Consider the following 25723-nt stretch of genomic DNA (forward strand, 5'->3'; position numbering starts at 1 on the left):
TTGGTACTGGAAATGCCTGGCATTTTCAGGGCGCTGATCAACGCATTGATTTGATCCGTGTACTTTTGAGTACCGTGGAGTTAGGCTGTCGTCAGCAGGTTCCCACGTTAAACACACCGGACGTTGTCAGTTCGTCCACCACGGGGAGCAGCCGCCCCTGAAGTTCGCTACAGTCTGCTCATTGGGTTTTTGGCCCTTTGTGGAGATTCGTGGTGGCTGTGGTTTAAACCTAAATGCAGGAAGGACATTAGTCCAATGTGGAGTCGCACTGCGGCCGGGTGCCGGACCCAGAGTACGGCAGAAGTTTTAGATGGGCCTCGCACCCGACCAAGGTGGAAAAGGAGTCCCACCCTTTCAATTTGGAACCAAAGTGTATGTGTGTGTGGCGACACTCATGCCTTGGTTCTTCCAGGGTGTAGTGTGGGTGCACACTCTTACGCTTTGGGGCGCTGATCAACGCATTGTTTTGATCTGTGTGTTTCTAGTAATAGAAAACACCGTAGATTTGAGCCTCCTTAGGCAGATACCCACGTTAAACCACATTGGATTCTGTCCGTTCGTCCGTCTTTGCAAGCTGTAACTTAAGTACAAATTAAGATATCTTAATTAAACGTGGTATACAGGTTTCTTAGTACAAAATAAAGCTCGAGTTCGTAGATGGGCGTAATCGGACTACAGCCACGCCCACAAATCGCCATTAACCGAAAACCTTTAAAGTGCCATAACTAAGGACTCCAATAAGATATAAAACTGTAACTTGGCACAGGGGATCGCAATAACAAGAGGCATCTGAAGGAATACAGTTTTGGAAAAGTGGGCGTGGCTCCGCCCTCTAAAAAGTTTAATGTGTATTTCTCCTAAACCGCTTAAGCTCCAAAGACCAAATTCGCTGAGCGTGAACACTACAAAACCTCCTACATATAGTGTGAAAATGGACGAATATTTTTAGAGTGTGTCACCTTATGACCAAAAATTGTCCAAATCTGTTCAAGACCCCAGGTATCGAATATGTGAACCCCAGTCTCCTCAGTTAACTTTGAACGAAAATATCGGCCAATATATGGGATATACAATTAAAATTCAGAGGGAACCCTTTCCTGATAATATTATCACTGGGTGTCAAAACTACCTAATATAAAGATTTTTGAAATTCCGGGGGATTTTATACCGCCTATATCGGCAAATATGTAAATTATCTTAATAAAATCCTGAGAGCGTGTTTTATTGATGACAATGTATCGTTATACCTTAGTGAAACCCAGAGAACTCTTTTCAGTATGTAGCACGTTAATAGTATTTGATATTGGCAAAAATAAATAAAACTCGGTAGGTATTACCCATATACTAAATGTAATGATTTTCGTATTTCTAACAAATCTTATGTGGAATAATTTGTCAGTGTATGAGTTATATAATTTCTTCTTTATTGCCGTAGACACAGTTTACTCGGTTATAGCCTAGTTTGCAAGAGCGTGCCGGTTGTTTTTCCTTTTCGCTATTTCGCGCCAATTGGAGATTCCAAGTGTAGCCAGGTCTTTTTCCTCTTAGCTTTCCAACGTAGAGTAGGTATTCCTCTTCCTCTGCTTCCCCCGCCGGGTACTGCATGAAATACTTTCATATCTAGAATGTTTTCTTCGATTCAGACGACATGACCTACCAGCGTATCTGCTATCTCAAACTCATCGTTTCATCGAATTCGATATTTACAGTTGCCAATGCGCAAAGAACCATTTCATTTACAAGCTCCCAAAACTTACCTAACTATCCTACAATACAACGTCAAACGGATAACTTGTTGTAGGAATTTTATAAAAAGTCATGTAATTACTTACGTGTTTCCACAAACTTTTTATCTTTCACTTATGTATCTCTGTTAAATATTTTTGCCAATCTGAGTTGTAGTCTTTTCCTTATTTCTGCCAACTTCTTACTACTGGCAGCAATCAAGTATATATTTGTATACTCGCGGTCTTTTGTTTTTCTCCCATATCTTTAATATTTATAATTTTATCTTCTTTTGAGCTTCAACGTTTATTTATTAGTTCCCAAGTAAAAATATTTAAACTTCACCAAAAAGGAAGCAAATACAACACATTTCACAGCTGATAATCTCATTTGCCTATGTAAGCGGATAGATTATAATAATTATTATACGAGCTTAGTGTAATTCTTATGTGTTAACTACTCCCTCCTCAAGCTCATGACCGTCCTTGATTATTTTATAGTTGTTAATGGCCTTCCGTAGTTTCTTGTATGATCGTCTTCTTTTTATGATTTGCTAAACGATGATAAAGCCAATGCCAACAACACAGAGAATGATGCTTGCTGCAAACCAAACCTTATATGATCCGGCGACCTACAACTCGTCCTTAAAATTTTGAATGACGCGAAGATTGTGGTTGTCCATCCTCGGGAGTTGGGGCATGGTTAGCACTGAATCGTGGCTAATGATGTTGAGTAAAGGCAACCCTGCTACGCCTGGCGATCTATTTAACATCTCGCGTCGATATACATACATTTCTTGTGCCGCAAATACCCTGTTTGTCTATTCGGGTTGGATCAAAATTATGATTCAAAGTTATGGTACTGGGCTTTTGCAATTTTATTTTTGATGGCCTGCCTATGTGCGCTGGTCGCTGCATGCATCATCTGGATGGGTATTTGGTCTGTGACCGATGGTATAGATCGATTGTACGCGATTGTTGCCCTAAGTATCAACTCGACTGTATCATCAGACATTTTTTATAAGCGAAACGCTCTGGCTATATCTGCGAGTGTACTGTAAAAGCGTTTCACTTGGCCGTTTGAGCAACTGTGTAGTAGTGGTGGGTTGACAATGTCGACGACGTACCCGTTTTTCAACAAGGCCGTGATAGTTTCTGAATTAAAAGAAGCCTCGGTATCGCAGTAAATTTTCTTGGTCTGTGGGAATAATGGGCGGTTTTATATCCGTTATTGTAAGCGACGCCAGTGGCTGTACCACGGCGAATTGTGAGAATTTGTCAATGCGAGTAAGAAAGATTATTTTGTCAGTTGAAAAGATATCATTGTGGAGCATTTCTACAGCGTATGATGAAATTAGTGTCTTCCCAAGCATTTGTTTTTTGGGGTGCCTGTTATAATAATTTTGCGTTTACTGTTTATGTTAATGAGTGACCTTATTGTTTTGAATAGGGTGTTTGTGTCTGTGAAATTTATAAGGTGACGAATTTTCGGCCAAAGAGTATTTTTGAAACAGTTTAAATGCTTTTCTGTCATCGAAGCCATAAGGCTTTATTACCAAAAAATATGGCTTTATTGCCTTATGGCTTTATTGCACCCCACCAGCTTTGATAGCTTCCTTTATCAAATGTTATGTTAACTGTAGAGTTTTTAGTTTTTGATACGTGTCCATTATCTCCTCGTAAGTAAATTGTTACCGTTTTGCAAATATGGGCAATTTTTGTTTTTAATTTCTTATGATACGAAGCTAGTCCTATAAGGGATTGAAGTTCTTCTTTTTCAAATTGAAAATTCATCTTCTTCTTTATTAGCGTAGACACCGCTTACGGGGTTATGGCCGAGCTTACAACAGCGCGTCGGAACGGGAATTATGAGTGACTTATAGAATTTTGATTTTGTTCCTCTAGAGAGGACGTTTTGTTTGATGACATGAGATATTTCGTCTTGCCCTCGTTCACCTCCAGACACTTTTGCTTTGCTCCTTATCCAGTCTGTAGAAAGCAGAACTAACGGCGCGTGTTTTGAAGCCGATGATGTCAATATCATCGGCATATGCCAGCAGCTGTACACAGACTTACTATCACCAGGAAAAGATTCTCTCTGAAGCGACCGGATAGGTCCCAAACTATCGACTTTCACCGAAGTGTGTGCGGTGCCAGCCGTCCAAATTGGACACTATCTACAATAAAACTTTATCGTAATATCATTTTATGTCTCCGATGTGTTTAGTTACTGATTTATCGCACTTTCACTAGATTTTGAGAAAACCATTAAAGTGGCATGCTTTTTTTTCCGATTACGGCTTTTTTCGCACTATCGTAAATGAAAGTGTTGTGCCTCTATTGGTTTGGAAGATATTTATATACATCATATAAATTATGGGCGGGGCCACAACCACTTTTTTAAAGATTTCAAACCACACTTTATTATTTTATAGCGTTTTGTGGGCCTGGCAGTGATCCAATTACGACCATCTAAAATTTTATCGAAATATCTTAACGGACGGACGGTCAGGTAGACAGTCACCCGGATTTCAAGTCGTCTCGTTATCCTGATAATTTATATATGTATGGGTTTCATATACAAATATAAATAATATATATGCATATATATAATTTGGAGGATCGAGTCATGTGTAGAAGTTCACGCAAGTGAGGAAAGTTTTCTAATTGCAATTCACTTGGGAGTGGCCAGAAACGATTCTATTACATATGGCTCAAGCTGCTAACAACTTTCGGTCTTAGACCAAGTATCGTCGGGGTAGCCTAAGAACATCCATTTGTAGGAGAGCTAAAGTGAAAAGGCGAACCATCCGTCGCTCAGGTTGTGCCCTGAGTTTAGGGCCTTGTCAAAAACGCTCCCAATGAAAAGCAATAAACAGCCTTGGAAAAGAAACACTTCTTTTGATGATGACAAATTCGGTGTGGGAGTTGTGGTGGGAGAGAGACTCAATCGCTGAGTCCTGGCCCTGAAACAGGTGAATGAACGTCTAGCCAAAATTCGCATCAAAGCGAAGATCTTCGGCATATCGCTGATTAGCTTCCACGAGCCGACGAAAGAGAAGGACGATATGACCAAAGATGACTTCTATGAGCGTTTGGCGCGCACCTCTGAGGGCTGCCTCCGCCAGGGTGGGTAAAGAAGGTATCTTTAGCACAACAGTCGGTAAGTTCATCTTACACTGGGAAACATCCCCAAATGGGTTGCGGCCGATCGACTTCACCGGGGCCCCAAATATGGTTATCTGTGGTACTAGAATCCAGCAAAGGGAAGCTTATCAAGCTACCTGGCTTTCTCCGGATCGAGAAGCCACCAACCACATCGCTGATGTTGTGATAGACGGAAGACACGTATCAAGTGTTTTAGATGTGCGTACGCTCCGAAATCCTAACAACGACTCGACCACTTGTCTTTGTCCCTTGTTCCAACCAAGATACGCACCCGCCTCTTTGCACAACAAACACAAGGAAAGTTCAACGTCGAGAAGCTGCTATCATAGCAGACATCCGAACGATTTTCTACACGCCTTGCACATCTGCTTACTGAGAGTATTCACATGTAACTTGGTATAAGGGAACTGTGGGGCGGCATTTCAAGCTCCTTACGTACAGCTGTAAACAAAACCATTGGTTTTCGGAAAATGCAAAAGAACAGCTGGTATGATAATGAGTGCCGTGTCGTTGTCGAGAAACCAGCAGACTACCTACCTTGCAACGTTACAATCGACCACAACATGAGCGGGATGGGATAGATACCGAGAGTTGTAGAGAAAAGCGAAACACATTTGCAGACAAAAGGAGAGAGAGACCGAAATGCGTGAGTGCGAATAGATTACAATCTGCGCCAACTACCGTGGGATAAGGCTCCTCAACATCGCGTATAAGGTTCTATCAAGCGCATTATGTGAAAGATTAGAGACCACCGTCAACAAACTGGTTGGACCTTATCAGTGTGGCTTTAGATCTGGAAAATCAACAACTGACCAGATATTCACCATGCGTCAAATCTTGGAAAAAACCCGTAAAAAGAGAATCGCTACGCACCATTTCTTCTTCGATTTCAAAGCTGTTTTGGACAGCACGAAAATGAGCTGCCCTTATGCCGCGATGTCTGAATTTGGTATCCCCGCAAAACTAGTAGGGAAGGAAGTACCTCTCTGAGCCGTTCCATACCAAACAAGGTTTCCCCCCTTATCATGTGACTTCTGGAGAAAATAATTCGAGCTGCAGAACTTAATCGAGCAAGTTAAATCTTCTATAAAAGTATACAACTGCTTACGTACGTCGATGATATTGATATCATTGGCCTCAACACCCGCGCCGTTAGTTCTGCTTTATCCAGCCTGGATAGGGAAGCAAAGCAAATGGGTCTGGTGATAAACGAGGGCAAGATGAAATATCTCCTGCCATCAATCAAGCAGTCGTCGCACTCGTGACTTGGTTCTCACACCACTGTTGACAGTTATAACTTTGAAGTCGTAGATAATTTCGCCTATCTTGGAACCAGTGTTAACACCACCAACAATGTCAGCTTGGAAATCCAACACAGAATAATTTTTGCCAACAGGTGCTACTTCGGACTAAATAGGCAATTGAGAAATAAAGTGGTCTCTCTACGAAGAAACACCAAACTTTATAAGTCACTCATTATTCCCGTATTGCTTTGTGGTGCAGAGGCATCGACGATGACAACATCTGATGAGACGGCGTTGCGGGTTTTCGAGAGAAAGGTTCCACGGAAGATTGGCCTCGGCGAATATCGCATTCGATGAAACGATGAGTTCATAGTTCAGCGCATAAAAATACAGTGGCTACGGTGGTTAGGTCATGTTGTCCGAATGGACGAGAACACTCCAACTGGTTGGTGAGTTTTCGATCTGGAAAAAGACAGGTAGCTTGGTGAATTTTTGTATGCTGGAATCTAGTACCACAGGAAAGTCGATCAGCCTCAACCCATTTGGGGATGTTTCCTCGTGTAGGCTGAACCTACCGTCTGTTCTGCCAAAAGTACCTTCATTAACCACATTACCCACCCTATCGTTAAAGTCGCCATGCACGATTTTGGCATCGTTGCGGGGGCACATCTTATAGGTGCGCGCCAAACGTTCATAGAAGGTATCTTTGGTCACATCGTCCTTCTCCTTCGTCGGCGCGTGGGGCAAATAAGAGATATGTCGAAGATCTTCGCTTTGATGCGGATTTTGGCTAAACATTCATCCACCGCGGTGAATGACAGTACTTTGCGACTGAATGGCAATCAGGGAACTTTCCTCAATTCCGTGAAGTTCTACACAGGAACTCCAGCTTCTCCTATGTGGGGCTACAGAAATTATCTATTCGATTTAACCTATATTTGATATACAGGCTTACATTTGTTAGAAATTGATTCGAATATTTCTCTTCTTCTTAATTGGCGTAGACACCGCTTACGCGATTATAGCCGAGTTAACAACAGCGCGCCAGTCGCTTCTTCTTTTCGCTGCGTGGCGCCAATTGGATATTCCAAGCGTAGCCAGGTCCTTCTCCACCTGTTCCTTCCAAGGGAGTGGAGGTCTTCCTCTTCCTCTGCTTCCCCGGCGGGTACTGCGTCGATTACTTTCAAAGCTGGAGTGTTTTCATCCAACCCGACGACGTAACCTAGCCAGCCCTTATAATTCGCTGAAATATGCCAATGTCGTCGTATATCTCATACAGCTCATCGTTCCATCGAATGCGATATTCGCCGTGGCCAACGCGCAAAGGACCATAAATCTTTCGCAGAACTTTTCTCTCGAAAACTCGCAACGTCGACTCATCAGTTGTTGACATCGTCCAAGACTCTGCACCATATAGCAGGACGGGAATTATGAGCGACTTATAGAGTTTGGCTTTTGTTCGTCGAGAGAGGACTTTACTTTTCAATTGCCTACTCAGTCCGAAGTAGCACCTGTTGGCAAGAGCAATCCTGCGTTGGATTTCCAGGCTGACATTATTAGTGGTGTTAATGCTGGTTCCCAAATAGACGAAATTATCTACAACTTCAAAGTTATGACTTTCAACAGTGACGTGAGAGCCAAGTCGCGAGTGCGACGACTGTTTGTTTGATGACAGGAGATATTTCGTTTTGCCCTCGTTCACTACCAGACCCATTTTCTGTGCTTCCTTGTCCAGCCTAGAGAAAGCAGAACTAACGGCGCGGGTGTTGAGGCCGATGATATCAATATCGTCGGCATACGCCAACAGCTGTACACTCTTATAGAAGATGGTACCTTCTCTGTTTAGTTCTGCAGCTCGAACTATTTTCTCCAGGAGCAGGTTGAAGAAGCCGCACGATAGGGAGTCGCCTTGTCTGAAACCTCGTTTGGTATCGAACGGCTCGGAGAGGTCCTTCCCGATCCTGACGGAGCTTTTCGTGTTGTTCAACGTCAGTTTACACAGCCGTATTAGTTTTGCGGGGATACCAAATTCAGACATCGCGGCATAAAGGCAGCTTCTTTTCGTGCTGTCGAAAGCAGCTTTGAAATCGACGAAGAGGTGGTGTGTGTCGATTCTTCTTTCACGGGTCTTTTCCAAGATTTGGCGCATGGTGAATATCTGGTCGGTTGTTGATTTTTTCTGAAGCCACACTGATAAGGTCCAATCAGTTTGTTGACGGTGGGCTTTAATCTTTCACACAATACGCTCGATAGAACCTTATATGCGATGTTGAGGAGGCTAATCCCACGGTAGTTGGCGCAGATTGTGGGGTCTCCTTTTTTATGGATTGGGCATAGCACACTTAAATTCCAATCGTTGGGCATGCTTTCGTCCGACCATATTTTACAAAGAAGCTGATGCATGCTCCCTATTAGTTCTTCGCCGCCGTGTTTGAATAGCTCGGCCCCTGCCGCTTTGTTGTTCTTGAGGCGGGCAATTGCTATTCGAACTTCTTCATGGTCGGGTAATGGAACGTCTGCTCCATCGTCATCGATTGGGGAATCGGGTTCTCCTTCTCCTGGTGTTGTGCGTTCACTGCCATTCAGCAGGCTGGAGAAGTAGAGAATCGTTCGGCTGTCTGTTGTGATTGCAGCTTCTCGACGTCGAACCTTCCTTGTGTTTGTTGGCGTGCGTTTTTGCTGCACAGAGGCGAGTGCGAATCTTAGCTGCAACAAGATAGTGGTCCGAGTCGATGTTAGGACCTCGGAACGCACGCACATCTAAAACACTGGAGACGTGTCTTCCATCTATCACAACATGATCGATCTGGTTGGTAGTTTTTCGACACGGAGACAGCCAGGTAGCTTGATGAATCTTCTTGTACTGGAATCTAGTACTACAGATAACCATATTTCGGGCCCCGGCGAAGTCAATCAGCCTCAACCCATTTGGGGATGTTTCGTCGTGGAGGCTGAATTTACCGACCGTAGTGCCAAATATACCTTCTTTGCCCACCCTGGCGTTAAAGTCGCCAAGCACGATTTTGACATCGTGGCGGGGGCAGCTCTCATAAGCGCGCTCCAAGCGCTCGCAGAAGGCATCTTTGGTCACATCGTCCTTCTCTTCCGTCGGGGCGTGGGCGCAAATCAGCGATATGTTGAAGCACCTCGCTTTGATGCGGATTGTGGTCAAACGTTCATTCACCGGAGTGAATGATAGTACTCGGCGACGGAGTCTATCTCCCACCACGAATCCTACTGTAGTAGGATTTACTACACTGTAGTAAATGTCACAAGGACCTACTCGTCTCTGTCCTTGTCCCATCCATCGCATTTCTTGGACGGCGGTGATGTCAGCCTTTATTTTAACGAGGACATCAACCAGCTGGGCAGCGGCACCTTCCCAATTAAGGGACCGGACATTCCAGGTGCATGCCCTTAAATCGTAGTCCTTATTCCGTTTGCCATGGTCGTCATCAAAAGGGGGACTCTCATCCGAGGCTGTTTTAACGTTTTCATTGGTATTGTTTTTTTACGTGGCGGGTCCCAAGCCCAGCGCACAACCCTTGTAGGGAATGTTTCGCCTTCTCACTTTAGCTCGCCTTCGAACGGATGTTCTTAGGCTACCCAGAGGATACTTGGTCAAAGACCAGAAGTAGTGAGCTGCTTGAGCCATGTGTAAAAGAATCGTTTCTGGCCACTCCCAAGTGAATGGCGATCAGAGAACTTTAATCACTTGCGTGAACTTCTACACATGACTCCATCCTCCTCTACACATGACTCCATCCTTCGAATATTTATAATATCTATATCTCACAGATTGACCGCTATTTTCAATACAAGTTTGCAATTAGAACTTTGAGCTTCATATTCGGTATCTGAGAGCTGAAATAGTGTTGATCCGATTTTGAATTTTTAGACCTAAATTGGTTGCTTTAACCCACTACTCCAGAAAAGTTTTATAACCCGATATATTCCTTGCTGCTTTATTTGCATACTGGAAAACAAAAGATTCATATGAAAATTAAAATTGTATTATAGGAAGTTAGGCGTGGTTGTTACCTAAAGTCCCTCTTTTTATGCAGCCGAACATGGTAATATCAAGATAATATTTGATACCTAAACCTAATTTGCTCGATGTCGGTCGAGTTATGAGTTTTCACCGAAAAGTAGACGGTGTCAGTCCTCTCGTCTAATTTTGACCCCGGCTCCTATACATACCTCTTGTATCAATATTGATTTTTTTGTCCTTTGATAGTTTTTACTGAAAACTTTAATACGGGAAGTAGGCGCAGTTATTACGCGATTCAATCCATTTTACAGTGCCACTTGGGTAACCTAGTGATTTGATTAGAGCGAATTTGGATATTGTATCTTAAGTGGTTTAGAACATATGTATGTACACTAAACGTTATAGAGAGCGGAGCCGCGCCCATTTTTTTCAAAATTTTTTGTCGAAAGGTGGCTTTTGCTACTACAAGTTACAGTTTTACATCTTAGTTTTGTACTTAATTATGGAACTTTAAAGATTTTTTACGTCAATCTACGAACTGGTCCTCACTTTTCTGTCAAGTAACAGAAATGGGTGATGGTGTTGCGAATAGTACATTCAGTGGACCGATTATGTTGACCATAAGTTGAGCGAAGACTGTGAAACACATTCTTAATAGGTCTTTAATTTTCGTAATACATAGAGTTCAACGATTTGTAAACGTTGTAAGGGCATAAGTCTTTCCATGATAAAGTGCCAAGCAATGCTGAACAAAAATAACTTGACAGCAAGTCCTGTACTCATACGGGATTTGCCAAAACAAGGCAATTGAAACAAGTACATATACTTGGATCACATGTAAAAAGCGTAAAAATGCGAAACTTTTGTGTAAACCTAAATATTCTATATTCAGCTACTTTTTACAATAATTTTTATGTTAAACCACCAAAAAGCATGTGCAGCTAACCAAAATTTTTAGTAACAACATTCTGCGAAAGTATAAAAATCTTGGAAGTTTTAGAAATTAGAAATTATAGAATCACATCAACTTATGAAGAACGTCGTATACGAACTACTTTTATATGTGTTGGAATCTTATGTTATTATTATATATATGAACTGTAAACCTTATAATTTATACTTAAGGTATAAACAATGTAATAATATATAAGGTTATCAAATTTACGCCTTTTCTTTCTTCTTTTGAATTTCGTGGCTATGTATAAAGCGCTACAGAGCTCGTATCTGGCAATACTATACATCTTTGAAAGGTCTTGACATAACCTACAAAACGACGCTATGCATGATTAGTTTTGATATTGCTTTCAACAGTTATAGACGTGTAAACATGGAGTTCACCAACGCCGAAATTCGCGGTATTTTAAAGTTTTCCTTTCCATGGATAAGCCAGCCGGCGGAAGGCCTGTGACGACAAATACCGATCAAATCATGGATAACATCGAGTTACACCGGCATGTGGCATCTCATGGCATCGCCCAGAAAATGGGAGTTAGTCACCAAACCATCTTTGGTTGCCGCATGATTTGACGCAAAAAAACTTCTGGACCGAATCAACGCCAGAGATATGATGCTAAAACGGAACGAAATCGACCCATTTTTGAAGCGGATGATGACTGGCGATGAAAAATGGATCACATACGAGAATAACAAGCGAAAACGGTTGTGGTCGAAGGCCGGTGAAGCGTCCCAAACAGTGGCCACGCAGGGATTGGCGTCCCGGAAGAATTTGCTGTGTGTTTGGTGGAACTGGAAGGGAATCATCCACTATGAGCTGCACCCAAATGACCAACGCTTAATTCTACCATCTACTGCGAACAACTGGACCGCTTGAAGCATTCAATCGACCAGAATTGGCCAGTTATTGACGCAGGTGAGATACCAACAACTAACAACCATTACCGTTGTGTTTTAAGTTTGCAAAGTAATTGCGAAAACCCTGTGTCAAAAACATAACACTTTTGCAATGTCATCGGAAAAGAAACATAAAGCGAAACGAGCTTTTTCCTTATCTTGATGTTTTTTCGCTTAGTTGTAACATTTTGGCAAAAACGTAGTTTAACATAACTCGCGAACCACTATTATCTATTTTTCCAATCCATTAGACGGTTGTAGCAACTTTTACACACTATATTTGGTACCCAATTTTCGTTCATTATAACATAAGAAAAAATTTAAAAGGTCATAAAAAAAAACTGACACATACGAACGCCAAACCCTTTGAGGGTTTTACTATACTGACCTAGCACCATCACCCTGACTTGGAATTTCTACCCCCCAGATTAGCAGTTGTACTGTGAAATTTAAAAGGTCATAAAAAAAAACTGACACAAACGAACGCCAAGCCCTTTGAGGGTTTTACTATACTGACCTTGTACCATCACCCTGACTTGGAATTTCTCACCCCCCCAGATTAGCTGTTGTATTGTGTAATTAATACTAATTGAAAGTGACATATTCATTTTACACTCCACTTAAATGAATCCAATTACTGTGGCACAGCTACTTTTAAATAAAAAAATAAAAAAAACGTTGCTCCTCTGTTCGGGCTTCAACTGGGAGAATAAAACCAATTCGGTTATCCCAACTAAGTGGAAGCAAAACGAAATGAAAACTTAAAGGCCACCCATAAGTGCAAAGGCACGGTACAAAAAACTAGAGGATAAGAAAAAGTTAAATAAATGAACAAAGTGAAACAAAAATATTTAAACAAATAACAAAAACTAGAGGATAAGAAAAGGTGAAATAAATAAATATAGTGAAATAAAGGAAAATGGCACAACTAGCTATCATTTTAAATGAGGATATTCCCCCGTTCAAAGGAGAACCAGGAAGTCTCTTTACTTTCATCAGTAGAGTTGACTATATTTTGTCGCTTTACTAAACGAATGACGTACGACGACAGCGCATTCTACTCAGTGCTGTCGAACAGAAACCTGGGTGGACTTTGTAACCAGATCCCATTGGGCTTATCAAGCATGAAACTGTCAACCCTGAAGCATAAATTGATCGCGGAGTATAAATCCCAGACATGAAACTTCACAAGAATTGTAGGAGAACTTCCCGCGAGACATCTTACAGAGGAAGTTTGCGAACATTCTACGAGGAGCTTAGGACTCAATAACGGTTCGTAAGCTACCAATTCAATTTTCCATTTTGGCTCCCCATGATATTGCAGATTTAAAATCATTAATTAATGTAACACAAAATAAGGGAATTTATGAAGAACATGTTAATTTGGAAAAAAAAAAATACTTTGAAAATAAAATATGTTTCCAAAAATCCAAAACATTTAAATCCAACCAATCAAACCCAATATCAACCAGAATACTCCCAGTATCCACAACCAATGCCAACCAAATTATAATCCATACATGCAATCACCCAAATACCAAACACAACAAATGTTTATCAATACACCTGAAAATTTCTCAAGCTTTTGAGAGAACCGAAAAGTTACTTGGGAATGCGCGAATTAATTTAAATCCTGATTGTCTGTCACTAAAATGATATACTTGCGAAAAAAATTAAAGACGCGTGCTTTCGATTTCACGTTCAAATTACAATAGAGTCTTAACTCCATTTTAATGGAATTGCTTAGGCTAAATCTTAAAGCTAATGAAACCTTAATATAGTTGTAATGAAAGTATGTGTTACAAAAAAGTGGGTAAAGTTATTATCTCAAAATCGTACTAGCTTATGTTAAGTTAAAGTATTAAGGTAAAGTAATAGATTAGTAGTATGAATGCAGTATTAAGGTAAGTACTTTATAACTTAATTTAATTTTAACCAATTTAATTTTTAATAATTCAATATCTTACAATTCATTTTATTCTTGTTTTAGGTATAAATATGTCGCTTGACGTAACAACACCTATGGAATACAGACAAAATTATTTCGTACCCAAACATTCAACCCTATTTTAACAGAGACCAGTTTCTTAATTTAATTTTAATAAAAAATCACCTCATCAACCACAAAGCGCCCCAACCAAATAGCTCAAATATCCAAACAACACATGGACAATGAACAAACTAAAATGTCCATTGATGAAGTCAGACTACAAGACGTACAAGAATACAAACAAAACAATCAAGAACTTTATGAACAAGAATACCCTGACTATATTCAACATGAGGATCAGATTATTAATGAATTATGCGAAGCACCAACCGATCAAAATGAACTTAAGTTTGACGAAATTTTCAGTTACCAGCCCTGAAAAATATCAATATTTAGAAATCGAGCACAGAAATTGTACTTACAAATGCTTGAGTGACACAGGATCCACAATACGATACAAAAAATTGTTTCTCTCTTCCAATCTAAAATATAGAATTCGAAGTTTTTACATCAAAGGGATGCATGGTACTTAAAAATTCCGTTATCATACCCTTGGCACTGGTACATATTTGGAACACCCAAACAATTTTACTTGCATGATTTTTCTAAAGATTACGATATGTTAATTGGCAGGAAACTCCTCAAAAAAGTACATGCTATTATAAATTATAAAAGTCGGGCAAATTCACTTTTTGATAAGACATACCAGTTGAAAGATTCTGACATAGACATAGATCAATTTTACTTTACCCAAAATCTCCAGATTCATACGAAAATTTAATCCCCACAGTTATAAAAAATAGATTTTTCACTTTTTCGATTGGATTATCTTAATCAAGAAGAAACTTCCAAGTTAAAACATTTACTTAACAAATTTAAAAATCTTCAGTACTTTGAAGGCAATCGTTTGACATTTACGAATACAATTAAACATCTAATTAATGCAACACATAATTCTCCAATTTATTCGAAACAATACCCACTTGCTCAAATTCATGAAATAGGAGTAGAAAATCAAGTACAGGAAATACTTGAACGGGGACTAATTAGAGAAAGCAACTCACCCTACAATACTCTACTTTAGGAGTTGTACCCAAGAAACCAGACGCTTCCTGAACAAATAAAATACGGAGTAGTGATTCTATTACAGAAAAACTAGATGACATAAGCTATGTCTCTGATAGATATCCCATGCGCAATATGGATGAAATACTTTGAAAACTGGGAAAAAGAAAGAGTTCTACCACGATAGACTTAGCTAAGAACTTTTCACCAGATGTAAAAGGAATCCATACAAAAAACTGCATTTTCGACCAAACTCGGTCACTATGAATACGTCCGTATGCCATTCGGCTTAAAAATGGCGCCCTCTACATTTCAAAAATTTACATGAACAATACACTTCGACCATTGATTAACAAACATTGTTTGGTTTATTTGGATGATATAATTATCTTTTCCACATTTGGATGAATACTTGAACTCATTGCAATTAGGTTTTGAAAAGTTGTCCGAAGCAAATTTAAAGTTGCATTTAGATAAATGCAAGTTCGTGAAAGGGAAGCTGCCTTTCTTGGTCACATCATAACACCTGATGGAATGAAAGCGAATCCTCTCAAAGTCAAAGCAATAGCCTCATATCCAATAACGACCATGAATAAATTACAGCGCTATCGAAAAAGAATTACTCGCCATAGTTTGGGCAACTAAAATATTTCATTACCTGGTGGGAAGACATTTTCAGATAGCTAGTGATCATCAACCTCTCATGTGGTTACATACTCTCAAGGAACCAAATGCTAAGTTGCAAAGGTAGAGAGCTAGCTGGTCGAGTTCGACTTTGATATTGAATATATCAAGGGTAAAAAGAATTTAATTGTCCGACGCATTGTCCAGAATTAATCGCGAGGAGAACCATTTTGGTGAGGTCACCCAACATAGTGCAGGAGAAGAAGACAGTAACAGAATTTATTCAGTAAACAGAAAAACCAATAAACTTATTAAAAAGGCAAATAATATACATCAAATCAGAACAAATTAATGTAAAAGAAAGAAATACATACATATATCTGGAAATTCTATAACCACAATATTTTGCGACGAAATGACAATTGAACGTGCTAAACAATTTCTTCTTGACCATTTCATTCCAAAAAATATTGCAATGATCATTAAAAGCAATACCGATTTCAAAATCATTCAGGCAGCTTATAGGGAGATTATTAATACTTCCTATACTAAGATGATTCGCAGGCTCATCTTGCTTAAAAATGTAAACTCATATGCAGAATTTGAAGAATTAATACTTCAATCCCACGAAAAACTTTTACACCCAGGCATCCAAAAAATTACCAAATTATTAAAAGAAAGTCTTTATTTCCCAAATAGCCAGTTATTAATCCAAAACATCATAAATAAATGCAATGTGTGTAACTTGACCAAAACAGTACACAGAGACAGTAAAATGACATTCAAAATTACCCCCAGGCCAGAACATTGTCGCGATAAATTCGTAGTAGACATCTATTCGTCTGAAGGAAGACATTACGTATACCTAAGTTGCATAGACACCTAATCGAAATTTGCCACTCTTGAACAAATTAAAAAAAAAGGATTGAATTGAATGCAAAAATGCACTTATGCGTATTTTTAACAACCCATACTGTTAAAGGCAGATAGGAACGGTGCATTCTCCAGTCTTTCTCTTAGGCGATGGCTAAAAAGAGAGGGCATTGAATTACAACTAAATTCAGCAAAGACGGGTGTGGCAGATGTTGGGAGGCTGCACAATACAACAAATGAAAAAATAATCACTTCCTCCAATGACAATGAACTTAAAGTAGGCAAAATGGAAAATACTCTTTACATATACAATCACAAAACCAAGCATGACACTACTGGAGAGACACCTGGTGGTTGTCCGGACACTAGACACGCAAAAAATTAAAAAACAAAAAATAAATGATTACCGACAAGAATAAAACATTGACACTAGATACAGAAAGGGTCCTCTTCACAAAGGAAAATTAGAAAATTCATTTAAAGAAAATAAATATGTTGAACAAACTGACCCTGTCCATTATAAAATAACGAACCGAAATAGAATAACTAACTATTATAAAACACTGTTTAAAAAAAAAAAAATTATGAAATCCCAATTCTACAAGTTCCTGGCGAACATTGACGATAACAGCTAAAACATGCTACTAATAGAAACCTCCACCTAGATTAATCATAAAAGTAATGAATTACTAATAATATCACAAAACAATACTGCACTCTACCTTGTTGTCTACATAATACTTGCAATTATGTATTATTATGGCATTGCTTACATTACACTTTACCCAAAATATCGAGCTTGAAAAAACCCTTTACCCACATTATATCCAATGGTACCAGCCTAAAGAATAGGCTGCCTCTAAGGGGGAAGGAGTGACGTATTCACTTCACACTCAACCTAATTTCAAGTGACATATTCATTTTACACTCCACTTAAATGAATCCAATTACTGTGACACAGCCACTTTTAAATAAACAAATCTATATAAGTATATCTATATATGTATATAAAAGAAAGTGACGTTAGTTACTACGCTTATAACTGGAGAACGCCTGGACTGATTTCGGTGACTACCACCAATTCGGACAGGTCTCCGCCCAAACAAGGAGAATACTTAAGAAAATTCTGGAAAATTTTCCGAAAATAATTATGAAGAAAATAAATTTTCAAATACGATTTTAAAAAGGAAATAAAAACGAACATGATTTTAAATGCTGGCGCATAACTCTTCAATTCTTTTTTTAAAATGTTCGTTGAGGCTCAAGGATGGTTTTTATGGCGAAAAAAATTCGAATAATTGCCGGAAAACCCCTAAAAAGAGCCGTTTTCTTTTTCCCATACAAACGAATGAATGCTGTTAGTAACGCTAATGCTCGAGAACAGCTGAACCAATCTTGATGAAATTTTCAGAGATTGTTCGCTGTGGATCGAGGAAAGTTTAGAAATAAAAAAAACCCTATGCTTTTCGTGAGGAAAAGTCGGAAAGTTGGACAATTCCAAAAAAATAACTTTTTTTCATAAAATTTTTTTTTTCAACTTTTTTCCTTTTGTTTCTCAATTGTCAAATTTGTCGCTTGCTTTCTTTATTCCGGTTATTTAAAAAAAAATTATTGAAATTTATTCCGTGAAAACGTTATGTGTGTTTCACACAAAGTGCTCAATTACAGATTGAAATTTGTTACGATGCCACGAAGAGGTCGCGTTCGTTTTGGCATCAACATAAGTATGTATATTGACAGCCCATGGCACATGACCGAGTATTCCCAGAATGCGATGACATACGAATGAAATTATGGATCGCGGGCAATCAGCAAGCGATCGTCACGATGTCAGAGGACAACTTTTCAAACAACAGTTGCGATGTTTTGTAAACTTTATCTTAAAGCAACGTATATGTGGTGCAGTTAGATGCTGGATGTACTCTGTTGAGTGGCAAAAGAGAGGTTTGCCGCACGCACATATTCTTCTTTGGATGGTGGATGGTGGTTACACCAAATCAAATTGATGAAATCATTTCTGAGGAAATTCCTGATCCAGAGATGGAAGCAGAATTATACGAAACCAATATGCTTCATGTACCTTACGAACGCCACAATACCACTTCGGATTGTATGTCTGACAATAAATGTACGAAACACTATCCAAGTGCTTTTCTTTCGGAAACACAAACTAGAAATGATGGATATCCAATGAATCAGCGTCGCTCAACAGATGACAATGGCAGAACATTTAGCATTCAATTTAGAGGCGTGAATATCGAAGTTAACGACACATCGAAGTCGACAACATATGGATCGTACCATATTCGCCACTGTTGTCTAATTCACATTCAAAAGTCATGTCAATGTTGCGTATTGCAGTTTGGTGTAATCAATAAAATACGTGTGTAATTACGTTACTGATCTTGAACGATACGATCGATACGTGAACTGCAATAAAGCGCTTTGTATGATATTTACTTTTGCGATTCATGAACGTTTTCCGACTATTGTGTGTCTCGCAGTTAATTTGGAGAATGACCAAATAGTCCATTTCAACACAGAGAATACAGTTCTGACAGAGAAAACACTCCCCAGCTACAAAATTAACATTTACGAGTTTTTTCTCAAATTTCGTCAGTAAACCGTTTGCGAGAGCTTGCTCTATTCGGAAATATCTCGATATTATACAAACAATTACAATTGCTGGAACATGATAAACACTGAAATGAAGTTCGCACACTTTTCGGGATGATCAGCCATCAAATTAGAGTCAATTATGGAATACGAACAAAAATGGCATTGCCGAAGACATTTTACATCGTATTCGCTAAGAAGTGGAAATGGGTAAATTCCGGTTGATTATTCCGGTGGTTTGATATCAATTCCATCTTCCCTTTACCAATTCCCCAAAGATGAACTCATCCCGAATATTCGGAGATTGGACAAATTATCGTAACTACAATTCCTTAAGTGCAGGCGCAATGTTAGCTGCAAAAATACCGATGTTGTTGACTTAAACTGAAAGATTCAAAGACAAATTCCGGGAGACTTGCGCTCATACAAATTGATCAATCGTGGAATTTCTAAATTCTTTGAATAGGCTTGGTATGCCACCGCATCATTTACGTCTCAAAGTTGGATCTGTCGTTATTATGTTCCACAATCTTCAGGCGCCGAAACTGTGTAATGCAACCTGACTGATTGTGACGCAGCTATCGAATACAAAGGGGCAGAATGCTTGATTCTACGAATTCCTCTGAGTTCTAACGATTTGCCATTTCAGTTCAAACGTATTCAGTTTCCAGTGAAATTTTCATTTGAGACACAAGGATAGTCGCACAGTGCATGGTATACATTCGGAAATGCTATGTTTTTCATTCGGCCAGATATATGTACGTGTCGTGCTCACGAGTTGGAAAACCATCTTTTCTATACACCGGAACAGAAACCAAAAAATGTTGTTTATCAAGCTGCGATACATTGAAAAAAAGTGAAATGATAAATTCAACTTTTTCATTTCTAAACACATAATTTCACGCAGGACAACGACTGCGGGGTCAGCTAGTAGTATATATAAAAGAAAGTTGTGTTAGTTACACCATTTATAACTCAAGAACGGCTCAACCAATTTGGCTGAAAATTGGTGGGGAGGTAACTTAGAACCCGGACAAGGACATAAAATACTTTTTATCTCTTTATGTTAAAATTTCATTTAACTCATAAATACAAAAATTATATTTCAAATATAATACAATTTCTAAATATTTGGAATAGTAGAAAAGAACTGCAACCAAATACGCAGTGAAATAGATTATAACTGGCTCAGTAATCAGTCGTTGAGTATGAATTATAGGACGTACATCCTAAAAGACTGATGGCATAACCTTTCAAGCTAACTTTATCGTCTTTCCCCGCCTGAGAACCGGTTTATCATGTGCAGTGCACTAGAAAGACTGTCGAGCTATGTTTCTTTTGTCACACACCGACGAAAAAATTCGGTTTTATTTCCATTAAAGAACACTCAATCACTTCTCAGAATCAGATATTTGTTGTTTTTGTTGGATAATGAACTTGCGAAGCACCCACTATACGAATAGAAATCATATAGATGGTAGTAGTAGTAGTATTATCTATGTATCAGCCACAGTGCAGCGTGGACGGGTCCTCTCCCGCTTTCCACGATCCATCACCTTAAACTTAATTAAATATCAAAAGTAACAATGAACGATTCTGGGCAAGTCTCGCTCACATAACATAAACAAATAACCAATAGCCAGTATAGTATACTTAACATAAGCAAATAAGCAATAGCAACTATAGTATAATCTGTTCACCCAAAAATTAGTCTTAAGCCGAACCTGAAATAATAAAGACGCGCACTCGCAATTCTGTGTTTGTACTTAATTTATTAGGGATTTGTACGTTGTCCTTAGTCAATACGACGGGACATTTATTTGACTCATTTTACTATATATATAAATGATCCGGATGACGAGATGTGTCGAAGTCAAGGTGAATGTCTGTCCGTCCGTTCGTGCAAGCTGTAACTTAAGTAAAATTGAGATACCTTAATACAACTTGACATGTACGTTCTTTGGTAAAAAAATGTCTAGTTCGTAGATGGGTGTATTCGGACCACTGCCACGCCAATAAACCGCCATTAACCGTATAAAGTAACATAACTAAGCACTTAATTAAGATATAGAACTGTAATTTGGCACAGAATATTTTATATATATATATATAATATTATATTTTACCTCCGAGATGGTATGAGGGGGCCTTAGGGAGGGTGCTTGGCACAGAATATTGCAGTGGCAAGGGTACCTGCAGTCAACAAATTTTGATAAGTGTCTAATAAGTTTAATGTAATCTCCTAAGCCACTAAAATTACAAACCAAATTCGCCCAGGACAATTAGAGTGGCACCACTAAATTTAGCACGTAGCGTTCTTCTCATACTCATATAGTGCAGTGCGAAAACAGGTCAGAATCATTGCAAGATTTATTGCTTATTCTTAAAAACAACCATATGTGGGGGATGTTTCGCCTTCTCTCTTTAGCTCGCCTTCGAACGGATGTTCTTAGGCTACCCAGAGGATACTTGGTCAAAGACCGGAAGTTGTGAGCTGCTTGAGCCATGTGTAAAAGAATCGTTTCTGGCCACTCCCAAGTGAATGGCGATCAGAGAACTTTCCTCCATCCTCCGCTTGTTTGCAGGATTGCTCTTGCCAATAGGTGCTACTTCGGACTGAGTAGGCAATTGAAAAGTAAAGTCCTCTCTCGACGAACAAAAGCCAAACTCTATAAGTCGCTCATAATTCCCGTCTTGCTATATGGGGCAGAGGCTTGGACGATGACAGCAACCGATGAGTCGACGTTGCGAGTTTTCAAGAGAAAGGTTATGCGAAAGATTTATGGTCCTTTGCGCGTTGGCCACGGCGAATATCGCATTCGATGGAATGATGAGCTGTACGAGATATACGACGACATTGACATAGTTCAGCGAATTAAAAGACAGCGGCTACGCTGGCTAGGTCATGTTGTCCGGATGGACGAAAACACTCCAGCTCTGAAAGTATTCGACGCAGTACCCGCTGGGGGAAGCAGAGGAAGATGAAGACCTCCACTCCGTTGGAAGGACCAAGTGGAGAAGGACCTGGCTTCGCTTGGAATATCCAACTGGCGCCACGTAGCGAAAAGAAGAAACGACCGGCGCGCTGTTGTTAACTCGGCTATAATCGCGTAAACGGTGCCTACGCCGATTAAGAAGAAGATGAACAAAAAAATTTATGTTTCCTTAAGATATGAAACGTCAATACATACAAATTTCTTACCTTTCTTTGTTGTTGAACACTAATATACGTATCCTCATCTGACTGAGATTCATCTTCTACAATGGATTTTGTGGTAAAGGAAAACATGGATTTTACGCGCATATGGCTTCGAATTTCTGCAAGGCTTAAATTTCTGAATATATCTTCACTCTTGACAATATCAACAAGTTCGAATTTTTTCCACTGTCGCTTCATAGAGACCTGCGAAACACCAATTAGATTTTCTGTTTGACGTATATTCAAATAGCGAATAAACCTTAATTTCTAAGCATTGTAGAACCATACAGGTGCCACTTATAACAAAATAAACAAATGTCTCCAGTCCTTTATCTTCATGATAAATAGTTTCATAAGGCTCAAATTGTTGTAGGGAGGCTAGCTGACAAGCAGAAACTATCTGAAAATTTATAAAGAGAAGTATATTTGTATTATTCTTAATTGGATAAGGTCAAGGCGGAAGTCGGAGATTAGAAAATATTTAATTTAAGATTCTATTGGGGCTGAAAAACGTACCTATTTTATTTGTTAATTTCGTATTTATTTAAGGAAAGAATAAAATCTGGTATAACCGAACAATTTTTATACAACAACATGAAGGTGTTTGCAAATATATATGTTTCCACAAATTTTTATTAAGATAACTCACACATTAACCTACATAAGTATATATTTGGCATACGGCCTGCTAAACTAACTTAAATCATTACTTGTAATACATATATAGAAAAACTAGCAGACCCTGTCACGCATTGCTCTGACTAAATTTTTTGATATATTACATTGTTGTAAACTCTTCACGGGCAACAGTTACCCCTTAATACAATGAAATTATTATGTACGAACGAAGACGGAAACGTTAAAGTTGGATAAAAATCCACTGGATTGGAATTTGAAAGGGAAGGACTTTTAATACGATTGAACAAAATTTTCATACGATTGAATTTGGTAAGAGTTAAACCAAAAAAATTAATTTAAAAGTAATTTTCTTTTATTTAAATTTCTAAGAAATGGTTTTAAATCTTTAAGAATAATATTTAATATTTTGAATTATCAATACTTTTAATCTAAATTTAATTTAGCACTAATTGGTGCACAATATTTTTGGATAATCCGTATTTAGCTAACACAAATTAATTCGACGGTTTTCCTACTCGTTAACATGCAACATATAGTTGCCCATGAGAAAAACATGAATTTTCCGAATCAAAACCACAAATGGACATTGTTTGGCCTTTATCGTCATTGCAAAAGCTAAACGAACTGGAAATTGTAGCTCCTGAAGGGTATCATAGAATCCGATGGTATCATTGGAATACGTGGCAACAGGACCACTTCACCTTTAAACTTTCCATATAATATGGTTGCTTCAAGAATATTTCCGGTGATCTTTTTGATAGCCAAACTCGCACCATTGCATAATCGAGGTGGATTCAAATTACAAAAAATAGGTGAACAATTCTTTGATCGAAGATTATGTGGTGGCATTCCGGGTATATCTAGTGAATTTAAAAATTCAATTGGAAAACTTACACTTTCATTTTCATTAAGAACAGTATCGACTGATTTAAAAGACATCAGATCGCCTGATAACAACTGTTGTATTTGGAAGTTAATTTCGTCAACATCAACATTTTTGGCTGCCAAAATAGCCCGCTCACTGAGCCAGTTATAATTCAAGTAATTACTCTGTATATTCTGAAAAATACTCTTAATCAATTAATTTTTTCAAAAACGCTACTCCCTTCCTTCCTTTGCTTCCTTAGCGCGTAAAATGTGTCAAAAGTTGAGCCCGTGGTAAAAAAACAGAAATCAGCCATCTTTGTTTGTTTTCATTTGACTAATCTTGCCATTGCTCAATATGCATATATAGTTTTGTACACATCTAACTTCTAAATTACAATTTTTCATAATATAAAATATCAAATCTGATAACAAACTATTAAAAATTGTTTATATATTTATAAATAATAGCATTCACTCTGATTTTGAGGTATTTTAAGTAAATTTCAAACATATTGAAGACAACTTTTATAATTAATACAATATATCGAGATTAGCAACCCTGCGTTGAGAGAGAGCAATCAGCTGACACGTTTCTACGGCAAAAATCCAAATGCCGTGGACTCCTACGGCAAAAAGAGAAGGGAGTAGCGTTTTTCGCTGTTCACTTACATTGCGCGCCCATAAGATAGGTCGTATCAGCTGACACGGGCCACGGGTCTACGTTTTTGGTTGTTTCGGCGATTACGTTTTCTGTTGTCGTAACAGAAAATTTTTTTTATTAATAAAAGACCTCGATTCACCGTACTGTGCGGTTTGCCGTTAGGTTCTTTATTAAATTATGTCATTTAATTCTTAAACTATGCTTAGCGTAATTTACTTAGCGCCGTTGTGCTGATTCGACATTTCATTATTACTGTCAACGACCCGGCATAACTTAAGTAATCAATTCAATATTTAGAAAAAACGACACCAACAACGTTTATTCATGTATACATATACTCGTATGTATATAAATGTGTGTTTGTATATACACGATCATAGTACCGTATTTGGTTATGCTATTTTACAACTTTTGTGTATATGTATGTATTTATAGTTGCAAAATACATATATTTACAATTATTATTTACTTATTCTTTTTTTTTATTCTTTTCGGTGGCATTCGACTTAGAATGATAATTTTAACGTTTAAATATTTAAAAAAACTCAAAAAAATGCTGTTATAATACATTGAAATAAGGAGTGCAAAATAATTTTTAACGGGAGTTGAATAAAAATAATGAGAATAAAAATATTTGCACAATATTAAAAAAATTATGGGGAGCTTTTTATATTTTTTTCATATTCACTACTGTGATCAAATTGAAAGTTGAATTTTTAATTTATACTTCGCGTGTTTTTCGAAACGGTAAGTTGCTAGGACTGTTAGTGACATCTACATACTTATATTAAATTTCACGTCAAAATATTCATTAGTATTTGAGATAAGCGTCGAGGTTCTAAAAGTGAATTCTTCGATTTATACTATGTCTGAATTTATTGAACCAGGAAGTGCGATAATGCAAAATCTCATACTGCTTTGGTTATTCGTGATCATTTCGCCACACTTTCAACTAATATCGTGCCGCAACTACCGCATTCGCCTAAATTATTTACGTGTAACTTCTGGTTATTCAGCAAATTCACATGACCAAAATCAATTGAGAATATAAAAGCTGAATCGAAGAAGCCTCTGATGGCCATCACGGTGGTTAATTTTTCCAAGTGCTATGATGACTGGAAAATTCGTTGGCATAAGTGTATTGCATCGGGATAGGAATACTTTGAAGGAAATGAAATGGACAAAATTCCCCTTTCAAATAAAATAAATCA

At 38.4% G+C, this 25723-nt stretch overlaps 1 protein-coding gene across 1 annotated transcript in view; it reads right to left on the minus strand.

Annotated features, from left to right (window-relative positions):
* The window catches only part of LOC120780913, a 39636-nt gene extending 16894 nt beyond the window's left edge, over positions 1-22742 (minus strand). Inside the window, exons 1-2 of the mRNA XM_040113144.1 lie at positions 22605-22742; positions 22349-22549 (exon numbers count right to left, since the gene is read on the minus strand). Coding sequence (XP_039969078.1) covers positions 22349-22549; positions 22605-22631 — 228 coding nt within the window. The 5' untranslated portion in view covers positions 22632-22742. The remainder of the gene's footprint in view (positions 1-22348; positions 22550-22604) is intronic.
* Between the last annotated feature and the right edge of the window lie 2981 nt (positions 22743-25723).

This window comes from Bactrocera tryoni, unplaced genomic scaffold (assembly GCF_016617805.1).
Source record: "Bactrocera tryoni isolate S06 unplaced genomic scaffold, CSIRO_BtryS06_freeze2 scaffold_25, whole genome shotgun sequence".
Taxonomy (NCBI): domain Eukaryota; kingdom Metazoa; phylum Arthropoda; class Insecta; order Diptera; family Tephritidae; genus Bactrocera; species Bactrocera tryoni.